This window comes from Radiomyces spectabilis (assembly GCF_025331425.1).
Source record: "Radiomyces spectabilis strain NRRL 2753 chromosome Unknown BYT42scaffold_18, whole genome shotgun sequence".
Taxonomy (NCBI): domain Eukaryota; kingdom Fungi; phylum Mucoromycota; class Mucoromycetes; order Mucorales; family Radiomycetaceae; genus Radiomyces; species Radiomyces spectabilis.
In genome coordinates, this window is record NW_026251943.1 from 68,294 (window position 1) to 82,623 (window position 14,330).

Consider the following 14,330-nt stretch of genomic DNA (forward strand, 5'->3'; position numbering starts at 1 on the left):
CATTGGAAGATGAAAAACCCAGCTTGACCTATTGTTACAGATTGGATGGATCGGTAGCCATTCATAATGAAACGTGATATGAAAAGTGAGTTACTACACTACATAACTGAAACCATAACAAGATAATGAACGTTCTTTAGTCGTAACGATGGATTAGTGGCTTCCAATATTGCCCCACAAGATCAGTCATTGTATGGTTGTTCTCTACGTCATGGAGGTCACCTGATAGAAAGTTAATTTATGGTTATAAATTGTCTTTTTCATAATGTACATTCCTTCTCACACGAATAAAAATAAAGTATTGCAATGGGAGGTCACGGGAATTAAGGTTTTTTTTGCGCTTTCCTTTCCAGAAAGCTAAGGTTTTCACAAGGATAAGGCCGCCAAGGGTTAGCCTCGATATCTGCCTCTAATTATTTTTCCGCAGTCAGCGGTCACTGCAGAGCGAGAAAAACCAAAGGTTCTAAAACCTTCATTAAACAAGGCTTGTCAAAAATAGACTTGTCATAATCAGTAACCATTTAAGTTTTAGCATATTCTGGTATGATGATCAGATGCTGAACTCGTTGAACGACCCTCTCGAACCTACGATGAGCGCTATGTAGTAAGGAGACAGAAAAAACGAAACATCGAAGATCGGAATATGAACTGGAGAATACGTTCTTCACTTTCCTTGTGTATTTTTTTCACCACACCATGATTGCCTCATTTATTTTGTGTACTGGTTGATAAGATAACAAAGTTCATTATGATTTATTCATACGCAACCTTAATGGTACTTTCTTTCCGAAAACAGTGGCTATAGATAAAGAATGGAGAAGAAAAATAAAGACCAATGATACGTTCTTATTCCATTCCTTATTCTTGCCGGTTTCACTTTCTTAATCGGGTACTACCCACAACGCATCAACGATCCGCGCAACACAGAACAAAATGACGCCAATATGCTTCCTCCTGACTGCATGAAACCAGTTGACACGAACATCGGTGCCCCACCCCTTCATAGTCTATGCCAAATATAATCGAACTAATGTCTGATGCCATTTTACATTGATAATTTGCTTGTTCATTACATAAGGAATATAGCATTTACTCATGTAACTAATTTTTAATGGCTCTGTAATTTGCCTCATTTGTTTTAAAGAAGGCTTTTGTAAAGGAGAAGCAACGATGCAGAATATTATTTTCACAGATGCCGATTTTGGGAGTTTTCTGATTTTTGGATGCGGAAGGTCATTCCGTGATTCTTCATCGTACAGACATAGAAATATGATGGCATTGAATGTTGCACAAGGTATCGAATGTTGCTTGTCCGCCGTTGAACAGATGTAATACAGGCACCCAGTCTATCAGGGAGCTGAAACGCAAGAAAAAAAAAAGTAAAATAGCCTATATAAATTGAAGCATACGCAAAACGGTAGATTATGCACTAGCTAACATTTTTGATTCATTTTTGGTTAACTTTGGACGGAATATAAGATATAAAAAGAAAAGAGAGAAAAAAGAATAAAACACGGAGGTGCTTGGCGTAATAAAACAGAACAAAGCTTATACACACTAAAACTGTGGACAACAAAAGAACAAAACCGGAACGATGAGCAATAAGTGTAGTAGGAAAATGAAACGACCAAACGATGATGACGCAGGCCAGATGATAATCTTTGGATAAACACGGGGAAAACGAAAGGAAGGAAGGAAAACAAGAGGTTAAAAAAAACGCGATGTTCAAGAGAGGCATTATTTCAGCATGAGAGGCCCTTTGCCAAAATCGGCATCCAGTAACTCTTGAGCATCATCGTATTGCGCCATAGGATCCATGATACCATTGCGATACATCGGTACTTGATTAATCATTCCCGTGTGTGTGTTGGTCAATTGTTGTTGCCGCTGATGGTAGTGTGCGTAAGTGTCGTAACCAATCCCACCTCCGCCACCATTATCGTGACCACTTCCTTCCATCGAGCCACGATGGCTTTCCTCAGGACGATGGGCTGCAGGATCAGCAACCGCACATTCATTGGGACCCATCATTTTCGGATTGTAATCTCTATTGGCGGATGAATAACTGTGGTGATACGGAGAAGTGGCGGTGTTGGTCATTGCCATGGACTGTAGCAAGGCTTGATTTGGATGCGGCGACGGCAGCTCCGCCGACGCATTGTTACTGTGGAGCGGATGAACGGGATTCAATAGTTGGCCAATGTTGGGATTGGAAGCATAACGCTGAGGGGACGGTTGCTGAGGGTTAGGAAGAGATAACGGCGAGTGATGGTGTGCATCCTGTCGCTCGTTGTGACTGTAGTAGTCTGTTTCTGAAATCATGTGAGGGTGGACTTGTCCCATGGAAGAAGACGAATAGGGCGCAGGATGACTTCTCTCTGAAGCCGAAGGCTGGTACGAAGGTAGCATGTCATAACTACCGTGACGAGTTCCTGTATCGAGTCTTGACATGGAAGACGATAAGGAAGTGGACGAAGCTGAGGATGTCGAGTAGTTCCGCTGATGTTGAAAAGACGGTCGTACAGGTGACAAGATCGGGGTACCAGGCGAGGATGACATGCTGTTGGGTGAAGGAATAGGGGGATAGCCACCACCATACATTGACATGGGTATCGATGGATTGCCATAGGGGCCTAATGTCGGCGAATGTTTCTGTTCCAGATCCATTCGTTGATATGGAGAATTATACATCATCTGGGAAGAGCCCATATCGCGACCAATGAATCCGGTAGGCTGAATTGGCTCGCCACGCAGTGATCCCACAGACATACTACGCAGGGGATGTGCTCGTCGTTCTAAAAAAAAAATTCGCATGCATGAGACTCATCATCATCATCGCCCAAAGGGAAAAGCGCACAAAAAAAAAATAAGGGGGTGGCGATGCCCTGACTCCAGTTTCGTCTGTTCCCACTCCGTTTCCCTGTTTTACCCGCACTGTCTCGTCAAGACTACCATACTTCATGCCGACACAACGTCCCTCTTTTCCGAAGGTCGGCCTTTCCCATATTTCTCTTGAGCCGTCTTGGTCACTCTCTTTTTTGTATATAGCCCCTTTCTTCTTTTGACACGACACTGTAAAGATATCATCTAACTCACCTCCATAAACGGTTGTCAAGACATCGACAGGGGACATTTGACCGGACAATGTGGGTTTAGACTGTTCAAAGGTTGGCTCAACCATAGGAGGAATTCGAAAGTTTTGTTTCACGAGAAGTTCGGGAGAGATTTCGAGAGAGGCCAGCTCTGGCACCGAGGATGGAGTCCGTAATCTATTCTGGAGGATATCTTGTGGGTGATAGTAAGAGATCAAATGCTGTGGAACTCCGTTGACGACAATGGACATGGTTTTCTTGATCAATCCATCTTTTCGAAATTTGTATGAATCCGAGAGGCTTCCCACAAGACGACGTTCTTTAGTGCGATCAATCGAAAGGCCGACGGCTGAGATCTGTGATGATGCTGAACTTTGATCTGCGCTGTAACTTCGTTGTCTTGAGTCATTGGAAAGACTCGACATGGAATGTTTCTTATCACCAATCGACCGTTTATCCAGTTCACGATAAATCAAGAAGTTTCCTAATATTCTTGAAGGACTCCATACCAATCCGTCTGTCCATCGTTTGATGCCTATTCCGATGTCAAAAACAAACAAAAAAATTGTTAGCCTACGGTAAAAAGAAGATGGATGCTGGAAAAACCCCTTAAATTTTGCCAGCTATGCTGTGCTCGATTATCTTTTTGGAAAAATCAAGAAGACGAGCAGGGAAAAAGAACCAAACGAAATAAAAGATATAAAATAGAAAAAGAGAGACAAGTGGAAGAGGAATCCATGACCGCCAATCGGTTTTACAACAGATGAGGATACCGGTTTGCAGTTTTGGGGTTCTTCGAAACAACTCCTTGCTTCTCTGCTGTGTCTTCCTGCTAAGCCCCTGTGCCGTCGACCGTTCTCCCTTGATAGAGTCCTAGTTTCTGTTTTTTTCCCTGATTTTTGTTCGCTTTGCCGGGTCACTGATCGTAACTACCGTATTTCGTTGTGTCGATTTAACTTCGTCCCAGATAATGTTGATGAAAGTCATAATTTTTTTTTTCCCTCTGTGTGTTCCAACAGGTATAGCGATAATTGGACTGCCTGTTCTCAAACACTTGTCTCCCGGTTTCGTCTTCTCCAAAAAAATAAAAGAAAAAAAGAGGAAAAAGAAAGAAAGTTATATGTAAAAAACGCACCTGACTCGCGTTCGTCAAAGACAAAGACTGAACCTGACTGAATCATTTTTCGTTCTTTATCTTGCAAACGTCGACTCACTGTCGGTAAAAGGCCTCTTCGACAGCCTTCAAACACAAGCAACACATCTTGTGTAGTCTCAATGTAACCGTGAAATGTCTCCGTCATGAGTCACGTTATGTTCGTCCACAATCAAGGCAGCCAAAAAGCTTCGTAATCAAATAAGAGGTATCAAGGTTTCCGAAAGAGAAACTTTAAATTAAAAAAAATTAAAAAAGGAAGAGAGACGACAGCTTGTAAAAAAAAAAAATCAGAAAAAGAAAAAGGAAAAGGGACGCCGCGAGAGAGGTTAGGAAAGCAATAAAAAAACAATCCACCCAATCTCCAACGTTGCACACTGCTGCAAAAGCGGGACGGTCTAATGTTTTTCCGTTAGTATGCTGAATATACGGTTCATTCGTCTGGACTGCTACATTCGTTCATTATAAAATACCCTAATCAAGCCTTTATTGCACTCTTTTTCCCAGTTTCCGCCTTCCGCAAGTAATCTAACGAAAAACACTTCTCCGTCAAACTGTTCATAGACAACTGTCCCTGGTTTGTCGGGCTTTTTGTTGCCCCACATCACAGCGAAACCAATTTCAGGGTGCTGCGTTTGAGTGGATGAGTTTCAAACATAGAAATTTAATTCCACCTTCTATTTTACCAAAAATCACACACTAAAAGACCATCAAGAAGAAGTGGACAACCTCGCTAATGTATATGTGATGATCGCATGGCTTATCAATAAACAATGACTTAAATTAAAAGAAGGAACACCGCAGATATAATGTCTGTGTTGCACATAGATGACAGCTCTGATGCACTCTAATTACTCTTTTCATCGAGAAAATAAAGTTAAAGTATTTTCAAAGTTTTTATGCAATGCTGTGTGGTTCCAGATGTTGAAAAAAAAAAAGTTCTTTTTGAGGAAAATCGTTATTCTCACAATGTCCGAATGATGCTGATTTGTTCATATGCAGCATTACTACAATTACCCGTGTGTAAATCACACTTGATACTCGAAAGAATTCATTACAGTAAAGATTCCTCTAGTGTCTTTCTGTTTTATTACGATCGAGGATCACAAATGCATTTTGGTAGAAAAATAGCTTAAATTACAAGCAGAGATAAAAGAAAACTTTTTTTGGAGTCAAGGGGTACAATAGGTGTAGTTAGGTTTGGTTTTTTTTTTTTTTACATCATACCGCCCATGCCACCCATGCCACCCATGCCACCCATGCCACCCATAGGAGGCATACCAGGCATACCACCCTTTTGCTTCTCAGGAGCATCCACAATCATGCATTCAGTAGTGGTCAAAAGGGAAGCAACACCGGAAGCATCAACCAAAGCCGTGCGCACGACCTTGGTAGGATCAACGATACCACGCTCGATCATATCAACATATTCATTGGTAGCGGCATCATAACCCCAGTTGATGTTCTGGGAGTCATCTTCCAAAAGCTTGCCAGCAACAACCGAACCTTCACCGCCGGCATTGTCAACAATGGTACGGCAAGGACGCTGGATGGCCTGACGGATAATGTTGATACCAAGTTGCTGATCAAAGTTGGCAGCCTTCAAGCTATCGAGGGCCTTGGCAGCCTTGAGAAGAGCAACACCACCACCGGGCACAATACCTTCTTCAACAGCGGCGCGAGTAGCACACAAAGCATCATCGAATCTGCACAGAAAAAAAAAATGTCAATACCGATTTGTAGTGGCCTCTGTTTTCCTTCAAAAACATGTCACTTACCGATCCTTCTTTTCACCAACTTCAACTTCGGAGGCACCACCGACCTTGATAACGGCAACACCACCGGAGAGCTTGGCCAAACGTTCTTGGAGCTTCTCCTTCTCATAGTCCGAGGTGGAAGGATCGGCAATAGCACCACGGATCTGTTCGCAACGCTGGTTAAGCAAATCCTTGCTACCAGCGCCATTCAAGATGATGGTATCTTCCTTGGTAATTGTAACGGAACCGGTAGTACCGAAGAATTCAGGAGTAGCTCTTTCCAACTTGGTCTCAAGTTCGTCGGAGAAGACGGTCGAGTTGGTCAAAATACCAATATCGCCCAAAATGGACTTGCGGTTATCACCGAAACCAGGAGCCTTGACAGCAGCCACCTGAAGCTGGCCACGGAGCTTGTTCAAGATACAGGCAGCCAAAGCCTCACCGTCCAAATCTTCAGCAATGATCAAAAGAGGACGACGTTGGGTAGCAGCGGTTTCGAGAGCAGGCAAAACATCTTGCAACAAGGAGATCTTCTTTTCGGAAAGCAAAATCAAGGGCTTCTCGAATTCAACCTTCTGAGTCTTGGTATCGGTGATGAAGTAGGGCGAGATGAAACCGCGATCGAAGCGCATACCCTCGGTGATTTCAAGTTCATCCTCGATGGTCTTGCCGGCCTTGACAGTGATCACACCTTCCTTACCGACACGCTCCATAGCTTGAGCAATCATGCCACCAACGTGCTTGTCACCGTTAGCCGAGATAGTAGCGACCTATACCACAAATACAAACGGTCAATTACATGTTCTTTTATGACAATGTTTCATTCTTCAGGGCCGCTGTCATTTGTGCCAGCCTCCTTTATTCCCAAAATTAAAAAATAACTTACTTGCGCAACTTCTTCGGCGGTGGTGATAACCTTGGTGTGAGACTTCAAGAAATCAATGACAGCATCCACAGCCATCTGGGAACCACGACGAAGGTCCAAAGGATTGCAACCAGCGGCGACATTCTTGACACCTTCAGTGAAGATAGCGCGAGCCAACACGGTAGCAGTAGTGGTACCATCACCAGCAAGTTCGTTGGTCTTGCTAGCAACGTCCTGAACGAGGCTATATCATCATACATAGGAGTTAATATGACCATGTAATTCAAAATATCAGCTGCGCCCTTGACATCCATACCGAGCACCCAAGTTCTCAAACTTGTCTTCCAGAACAATGGACTTGGCAACGGTCACACCATCCTTGGTAATCTTGGGGGAGCCGTAGGGTTGTTCGATCAAAACATTACGGCCCTTGGGACCGAGAGTGACAGCGACCGACTTGGCCAAAATGTCGACACCTTTCAAGAGACCAGCACGGCCTTCGACACCGAATTTGATCTCCTTGTGAGTAGAGTAGAGACGGTTAAGAATGCCGGTGGAAGAGCGTGTGCTCAAACGAGTCTGCTGGAAAGCTTTGGTGACCAAACGATTCATGGCGTGTGCAAAGGTGGTTTAAAAGCGGAAAGGTGGAAGGGAAAAAATAGCAGCAAGGGCTCAAAGTTTTTCAGTCCCACCGGAGGCTTCAGTGAGCTTAATTTAAATGTCCGCCAAATTTTTCCACAAGGGTGCATTCGGGAAAAACACCATTAAGCCAAAAAGGCCGGCCCCTCTGTAGATATGCCATTGAATACCATAACAAAGCTCGGATTAAATCAATCCTACCACCATAGATTACAGTGAAATATGCGATAGCAATCCCTTTATTTTGCAGGACATCAATGGCTCCGCATGTCTGTTGTACACTCTGTGGCTGCCACCGGCACATTAGATCCATTTGCTTCCACAAGATGGCCACTTCTATACGCATCAATATAACAATCAAACACGATATCTTTTTAACTTGCCATTGCGCTTGATAATGTAATTAACCTACAATGAGCCTTTCTTATTGCTGTGGTGCTACGAGGAAGAATAATTCCGACATTTTGTCGCTCTTCCATCGCTGTATTTAGGGTGGGAAAAAACCATGGCAGTTTACCAAATGCGTATGAGCGATTTTTGTATAGCTTGACTGGACAAACAAAATTATTGTCGACTGGCAATCGTAGCATTCTATGCCAGTTATTCGGCAACTGCATGGCGCAGCACAAGGCTATCAACTGAACAGTTAAACATGTCTGAGACATCAAACATATAACATTATTCTGGGCATGAAATTGGCGACTCATCCAATCAAATTTTCCGCATGTGGTGCGTTTGCCTTGCTGATCGTGCTGCGAGACCAGGGCTTTTTTGGACGAGGATCGGCAACTGCAAGAAAAAAAAAGGGTTTTGCTACAATGAGTACTGTTGTCACTTCTTTCTCTTTCTAACTTATCTACCTTAATTTAATTTGGCCATGACTTCTGCTCTGGACTGCTTTGCATCGCCACTTTTATCACATTATCAATCGCACCATGATCCACCCAAGTGAGTTTCTCAAAAAATACAGATTGTGCGGATGATTTCTCTCCGCTATATAATGGCAATTGATGCGCATTTTTTTGCATGGTGTGGAATCTGACAATTTACGTTGATAGATCAATGAGTATGGATCCGATGGACAGTCTGTCTCGTTTACGAGAACTTGAAATAAGCTTTTGCAAAGATTTTATATGCTGCGGTCGATCACTGTTAGATCTGCATGATTTACTACAGCATTACGAGGAATATCACGTCCATGATGAGCGGGATAGTCTACTTTATGCCCGCCACGGCAGTTCACCACAGTTGTACGAAGAAGGACATTTATATGACAATGTGCATCGTACCATGCACCGCGAAGTGCCACCGGTGGCGACCCATATTTCTAATTTAGATCTGACGGCTCTAGAGAACCTGCCCTTGTATCTAGAGACCATCGATGATACGGAAGAGAATATTTCGCCACCCGAAATCAGTTTGAGCTCCTCACGAAGCACTAGTAACAGCAGCAGTCCCAGTTTGAGTAGTATGGAAGATGTCAAGGCTGCGCCAGAGGTTGGCATTGGCTTGCACCTGGTCCAGGCTGCTGGAATGGCCGAAAAAGGTAAAACGATCAGTTTCACTCGATTTATGGATGACATCATATATCCTATGCAATTTCTCTTAACGAGGTCAATTTTAGACATGGAAACATCCTCGGGAAGACCTTATAAATGTAAAGTACCAGGGTGCGATAAGACATACAAAAACGCGAACGGTCTCAAGTATCACAAAAATCATGGACATTGTCTGGAGAAACTGCAGAATAATTTGTCGCGGCCTTATGTGTGTCACTTTTCGAGCCACTGCTACAAGCGGTACAAAAACTTGAACGGTCTTAAATATCACATCCAACACGCTCACTTGAACCGTTTTCAGAATCATGCAGTAAAGTAAACAGTGTCTTTTACGTAATTACAATGGCAATAAAGACGTGTTCCAAAAAATTGTATCAGCACTGTGGCGATAAGTGTCGGTATCGGAGTTCTATTTGTAACTCTCTTGTTGGCATTCAACGTGGAATTTCCCGCTTTCTCTCTGCCACCAGTTGTCTTTGCTCTGGCTCCCGCTCTATTTGTGGTGAGTTGTTACAGAAGCTGTATAATATCAAATTATCTAACCTCGTTATTTTTTAGCTGTACGAGTGATAACGAATAGTTACGATGATTACAGATACCCAACTCGCTTTCATTGCCAACACACTAGGCGTGATGACAATGCTTCTCATTATCGTGTATCACTACGTTGCCGTCAACGATCCCACCAAATCAAAGAAATCGCTGTAATTAACTGTACATTGCCGTGTTTTCCTCCTTCATCTTGACTTGCCACCTCCAACTTGCCTTTTTGCACCTTCTACTTTATAGGTAGAACCACGATTCATTTGTCAACTGCCCTGATGCACATAAATCGCTAAAGTAAAACCGCCCATTTTCTTCAATGTCCTCTGTATCAAATATCTACATTGCGTGTAAATGTTTGCCTAGTATGCTATATCATCTTATTAAACTTTATATAAACACGCGAAATGGGAATTTACGGGATAACATTTTATTTGTGTTTTCCAAAGATGATGTAACTGGATGCTCTGGCTTTGTTCATGTCTTTGCAGATACTATGATTTTATTCGTATCTTGCAAATGATATGACTTTATTCGTATTTCCTTTTTTTTAACACTCGGCCCAATATGATCATAACAAATGACAGGTGTCTGGCTTTTACATTATATGGCTATAACAAACGGGGTTTCAATCTGGTGATTGTATAGACAGTATACTAGGTTATCAAGTTGACGCATTAGTTTTCTTTTCTCGGAGGCACACGGGTAGATGCTTTGCCAAAGTAATCTGGGAAAGCCAACGCCATACGGTCGTACAGGACTGCCGCACCCTATAGATCAATGACCATCAACAAATGTGTGATGAGCAAATTGCTCAGTGCCTTTTAACTATACCTTGAACTGGGGCAAAGCGAGATAAAGAAGGAACAATGTCTTGAATAAAAAGAAGAACGGCACCATATACAGAATAGCATCCGAGAATTCATCAAGGATGTGCACGAATCCGAAAATCACCCAGTAAGTTAACCACTGCTTCTTTTCTTGCTGATCTGTGGAATCAACAGCTTTCATCTACAACAACATAACAAACACGTTGGATTACTATCGAGTGACCCTTTTTCTCTTTTTTTCCGATTTCGAAATGTAACTTACCGAAGCAATAGCTGATAGACAGTTACGACAGCAAGAGACATTTGTTGAGTGCCTGGACGGTTGAATGCATAGTTGACATTTTCTTACCTGGATAAACCCAGCCGATAAGGTTGGTCCAGAAACTTCCAGCAATGTTGAAGAAAAGAAGAACAAAGACAGAAGCGATGCCGGCAAGGGCGATGTAAGTTTTAGGAACCTTGGTTTTCTCTTCCATTGCTCGGAAACTCGGGCTTTGAGAAAGATTGGCATCCATGCAGTCGTAGTATTGTTTGGCTTTTGCGGAGAGATTATTTGCAGTAGACATTTTTTTTTTCTTTTGGGGAGAAAGTGGCAGACAGAAGAAGAAATGAGGAAGATGTAAAAGAACAAACAAGAAATAGGCCCATGGTTCATTTCAAACACTTTAACCAGCATGATTGATTTGAAAGTCCGTTGATCAGCACAGCGTCATTGTTACAGCATCCATTAAAAACCACGACCATCATTTTGTACCTCTGTTCAACTCAGCAACAAAATGCATCCATGAAAGAGCAACGATCATGCCAGTGTATCCGTGGATAAGGCTGCGCAACCATCCAAATGCAACGATGCACAGCTGGTGTACTCCTCGAAATCCGTGTCTGGGAATATGTCCCAAAATGCGCTCAATATCACGTATTTTAAGAACCGATACTTTGCTTGCTGATTTGGAGTTTTCTTTTGCTTTGGTGAATAGTCTATCCACGTACCCAGGACACCAAATAATATTATGACGAATCAATCTCCTGCTTCTCCAGTACCATCGCAAGGTAATTGCGTTGAGTCCTCTGGATGACATTTAGTGGACGACAAGTTTAACGCCAGCAGAACCACATAGAGCTCGATAACCGTCACTCGTTTACTGCATCTGCAAATTCGGGTATAGACAGCAATTCCAACGCTTCGCCAGACGAAACAAAGACTGCTAATACTGTGTCAAAGAGCAATCTGGAAAAGGATGAACCCTTACCGGCTGAAAATGATGTGGCATCCAGTTCGTGCATCGATTCTCCAAATGTACCAACTTCCGTTCAACCGACCACTGCCGACATCTTTTCTCAGACTGTTCCGGAAGGCTCTGGGCAAGATACCGCCCAGCCTGAAGCAGCACAAGAATATCTCGTAAAGCAGATTGACTGGATTTATGATGAAGAAAAAGCACCGCGCCGAATATCAATTGTCACACAAAACGGTGAGGCGCATTATCAAACGATGAATGATGATATAAGTAGCGAGTCACTAATGCAATAAAGCTGAATAGAGAACGGCCCCTGCCCGCTGATTTCCATCTGTAAAATCGAGTCATTTTGATTCACTTTATGACGTAAAGCTTAGTTTCATATGTAGGCAACGTGCTTTTGCTTCGTGGCGATATCGATATCCTTCCACCTGACAGAGAGAAAGTGACCTTTGGATATCTCGTGGGCTTACTGGGCGATTATCTTTTGACACATGGACCTCCTGAATCGCAGGTAGATCGTTGAAAATCAATGAAAAACAATTGTACAGTAGTAAACTAAACACATTTACACAGGGAACGATGACCTCGTCGGCTGCGGTAGTATCCAGTTCGCCACTCTCAGCATCACCCGTTGGTGAAGAAAGCAAGCTCGAATCACGACCTATTCATAACCTCGTACCGCGGCAATCAACTGCAGAATATGTCTTGACGTATCGCCATAATCTGGATGCTGCCTTATCTATGCTCCCTAATCTGCAGACTGGGCTAGGTATATTGAGTCGCTTGCTGTGTAGTTTATTATCAAACATTAAATATCAGAACAACGATATGGTAGATGTCAATGTGCGTTTCTCCTCTACAAGGGACTTTGAACCTACAGCCGAACTGGCTATGTTTGATCTATTCGACGTAGATCTTGTCCATGGATGGATCGCTGATCCCCAGGTAAAAATCACGAAGTTTAACAACAAGGCAATATAGCAGCACAGAATAATTCAATTTCATCGGTAGGATGCAGAGACCTACCGTATAGTAGTGGAACAATGTGGATCTTACAATGCAGTTGTTGAATGTATCGTGCGTGGTGATACACTTGCCAGCGGAGCTGCGATCAACAACACGGAAGAGCAACAGACAGACGCTGAGCAGCCATCAACGCCAGGAAACGAGCAAGCCATCCATGATGGTACTAAAGGAGACTCACGAAAAGGGGGAAAAGCGAGTATTGACAAATTGATAGGCCTCGTGGCTGCTGAGTTTCTGCAAGATACCGCCACTCAACTGACCTATTACGGTTTGGAATTGCTGCTGGATACCATTGCCCGGGGGAAAATATGCGTACTCTTCCGTAATAACCACGTATGTATAAATGTTTTTACGACGCGGTGACATGATATCTAATATTTTGTTTAGTTTTCAACTGTCTATAAACATCCGGAGACCGAGCGTTTATACATGCTTGTTACGGATTCCTCACTGGCGTCCGAGCGATCCTTTGTCTGGGAAAGTTTAAGTGATGTAGATCAGGGGATGTCGGAATTTTTCGACAGTCATTTTCAGAAACCTCATGAAACAGGTCTACCGTCGTCACCTCAGCTTCACGGACAAACATCTGGATCAGATGATCGCACGGATTTGGAGTAAGTATTAGACTTGTTCTGATGGATCGGAAACACGATTCTGATGATATCGATGATGGAACTTCAGAAAACAACTGTGTACTTAAAATTTAACGTTGCATATTTGTAGTTACGCTATTGCATTATCACTACAACAGCAAGATCAAGCGTATCAACAAGCACAGCACAACACATCGCTTCATGTACCTTCCACTTCCTCCGCCTTACCTTTGCCGCACACTCCTACACAAGCATCTCCTTCACTTGGTCCGCAGCATCATCATCCTCAAGCATCACCAGCTTCTTCCAAGAAAAAGAAACAAAACTGCATCATATCTTGAAAAGAGTGACGATGCATGAGGATAAGTAGACTGAGGCGCTATTACCAGTAACAGGGGGACATATTTGTCACTTTGACCCACCATTATCACCACATTGCCACATGTCAAGTTTTTATAAGTTTTATTTTGAACCCTATTTTTTTCTACGTTACAGCAAACTTTTTTTTTCTTTATAAACCAGTCAGTTATTCTGTGTGACATGCTGGATATGCCGAACCCTATGGAAAGGTCAAGAAAAAAATTCATCGGAATCATTAACACAGCGTCGTGCTTCATTCTGAAAATGGAGCATAATTCATCTCCCGACTGATCACTGGAGATGAAGAAAACAATCGGCGATGACAAACGATTTTCAAATCATGTTAGTGCGATCCCACAAATTCACTGAGCTTTCCAAAACAAGTAACCCCAGGTTTTGGTAAAAGATCTCAAAGCCAAAATTTCATGGGATCACCTGCTAGAGCAAAGCGCCGTAGCTTTAAAGGGATATCTACTATCCTGAGACTTAACTTTTTCATTTTGGGAGACATGGAAGCCTCCGAAAACTGTTGTCAATTGAAGACAGTAATCAGGATAAGTCAGACCAGAAAAAGGAAGGACAAAAAAAAGGAGCATAACCAAAAATGGCATGTTACACAATAATGTCATTGCTTCATGAATGCAAATAAGTGTGATTTGATTCGCCCGTTTT

The 14,330-nt window shown here is 42.8% G+C and overlaps 5 protein-coding genes across 5 annotated transcripts; 2 read left to right on the forward strand and 3 right to left on the reverse strand.

Annotated features, from left to right (window-relative positions):
• Positions 1 to 1,386: 1,386 nt before the first annotated feature.
• On the reverse strand, positions 1,387 to 4,552 carry BYT42DRAFT_540849 (Gti1/Pac2 family-domain-containing protein). The gene is made up of 3 exons (XM_051565550.1): positions 4,228 to 4,552; positions 3,097 to 3,627; positions 1,387 to 2,795 (listed from the first exon to the last, which is right to left on the reverse strand). Exons 1-3 carry the CDS (start codon positions 4,391 to 4,393, stop codon positions 1,738 to 1,740), a joined length of 1,755 nt encoding a protein of 584 aa, XP_051418303.1. The 5' UTR covers positions 4,394 to 4,552; the 3' UTR covers positions 1,387 to 1,737.
• A 736-nt stretch (positions 4,553 to 5,288) lies between these two features.
• Positions 5,289 to 7,562, reverse strand: BYT42DRAFT_523482 (hsp60-like protein). Its single transcript, XM_051565306.1, has 4 exons — positions 7,184 to 7,562; positions 6,889 to 7,111; positions 6,024 to 6,772; positions 5,289 to 5,951 (listed from the first exon to the last, which is right to left on the reverse strand). Exons 1-4 carry the CDS (start codon positions 7,477 to 7,479, stop codon positions 5,462 to 5,464), a joined length of 1,758 nt encoding a protein of 585 aa, XP_051418304.1. The 5' UTR covers positions 7,480 to 7,562; the 3' UTR covers positions 5,289 to 5,461.
• A 773-nt stretch (positions 7,563 to 8,335) lies between these two features.
• On the forward strand, positions 8,336 to 9,528 carry BYT42DRAFT_589144 (uncharacterized protein). The gene is made up of 2 exons (XM_051570332.1): positions 8,336 to 8,454; positions 8,565 to 9,528. The coding sequence occupies exons 1-2, from the start codon at positions 8,384 to 8,386 to the stop codon at positions 9,382 to 9,384; spliced, it is 891 nt and encodes a 296-aa protein (XP_051418305.1). The 5' UTR covers positions 8,336 to 8,383; the 3' UTR covers positions 9,385 to 9,528.
• Positions 9,529 to 10,026: 498 nt separating this feature from the next.
• On the reverse strand, positions 10,027 to 10,810 carry BYT42DRAFT_589145 (TB2/DP1, HVA22 family-domain-containing protein). Its single transcript, XM_051570333.1, has 2 exons — positions 10,443 to 10,810; positions 10,027 to 10,378 (listed from the first exon to the last, which is right to left on the reverse strand). The coding sequence occupies exons 1-2, from the start codon at positions 10,617 to 10,619 to the stop codon at positions 10,286 to 10,288; spliced, it is 270 nt and encodes an 89-aa protein (XP_051418306.1). The 5' UTR covers positions 10,620 to 10,810; the 3' UTR covers positions 10,027 to 10,285.
• A 382-nt stretch (positions 10,811 to 11,192) lies between these two features.
• BYT42DRAFT_589150 (uncharacterized protein) lies at positions 11,193 to 13,845 on the forward strand. Its single transcript, XM_051570334.1, has 10 exons — positions 11,193 to 11,488; positions 11,557 to 11,910; positions 11,980 to 12,009; positions 12,066 to 12,190; positions 12,253 to 12,448; positions 12,515 to 12,624; positions 12,691 to 12,865; positions 12,920 to 13,038; positions 13,093 to 13,319; positions 13,429 to 13,845. The coding sequence occupies exons 1-10, from the start codon at positions 11,449 to 11,451 to the stop codon at positions 13,637 to 13,639; spliced, it is 1,587 nt and encodes a 528-aa protein (XP_051418307.1). The 5' UTR covers positions 11,193 to 11,448; the 3' UTR covers positions 13,640 to 13,845.
• The last annotated feature ends 485 nt before the right edge of the window (positions 13,846 to 14,330 follow it).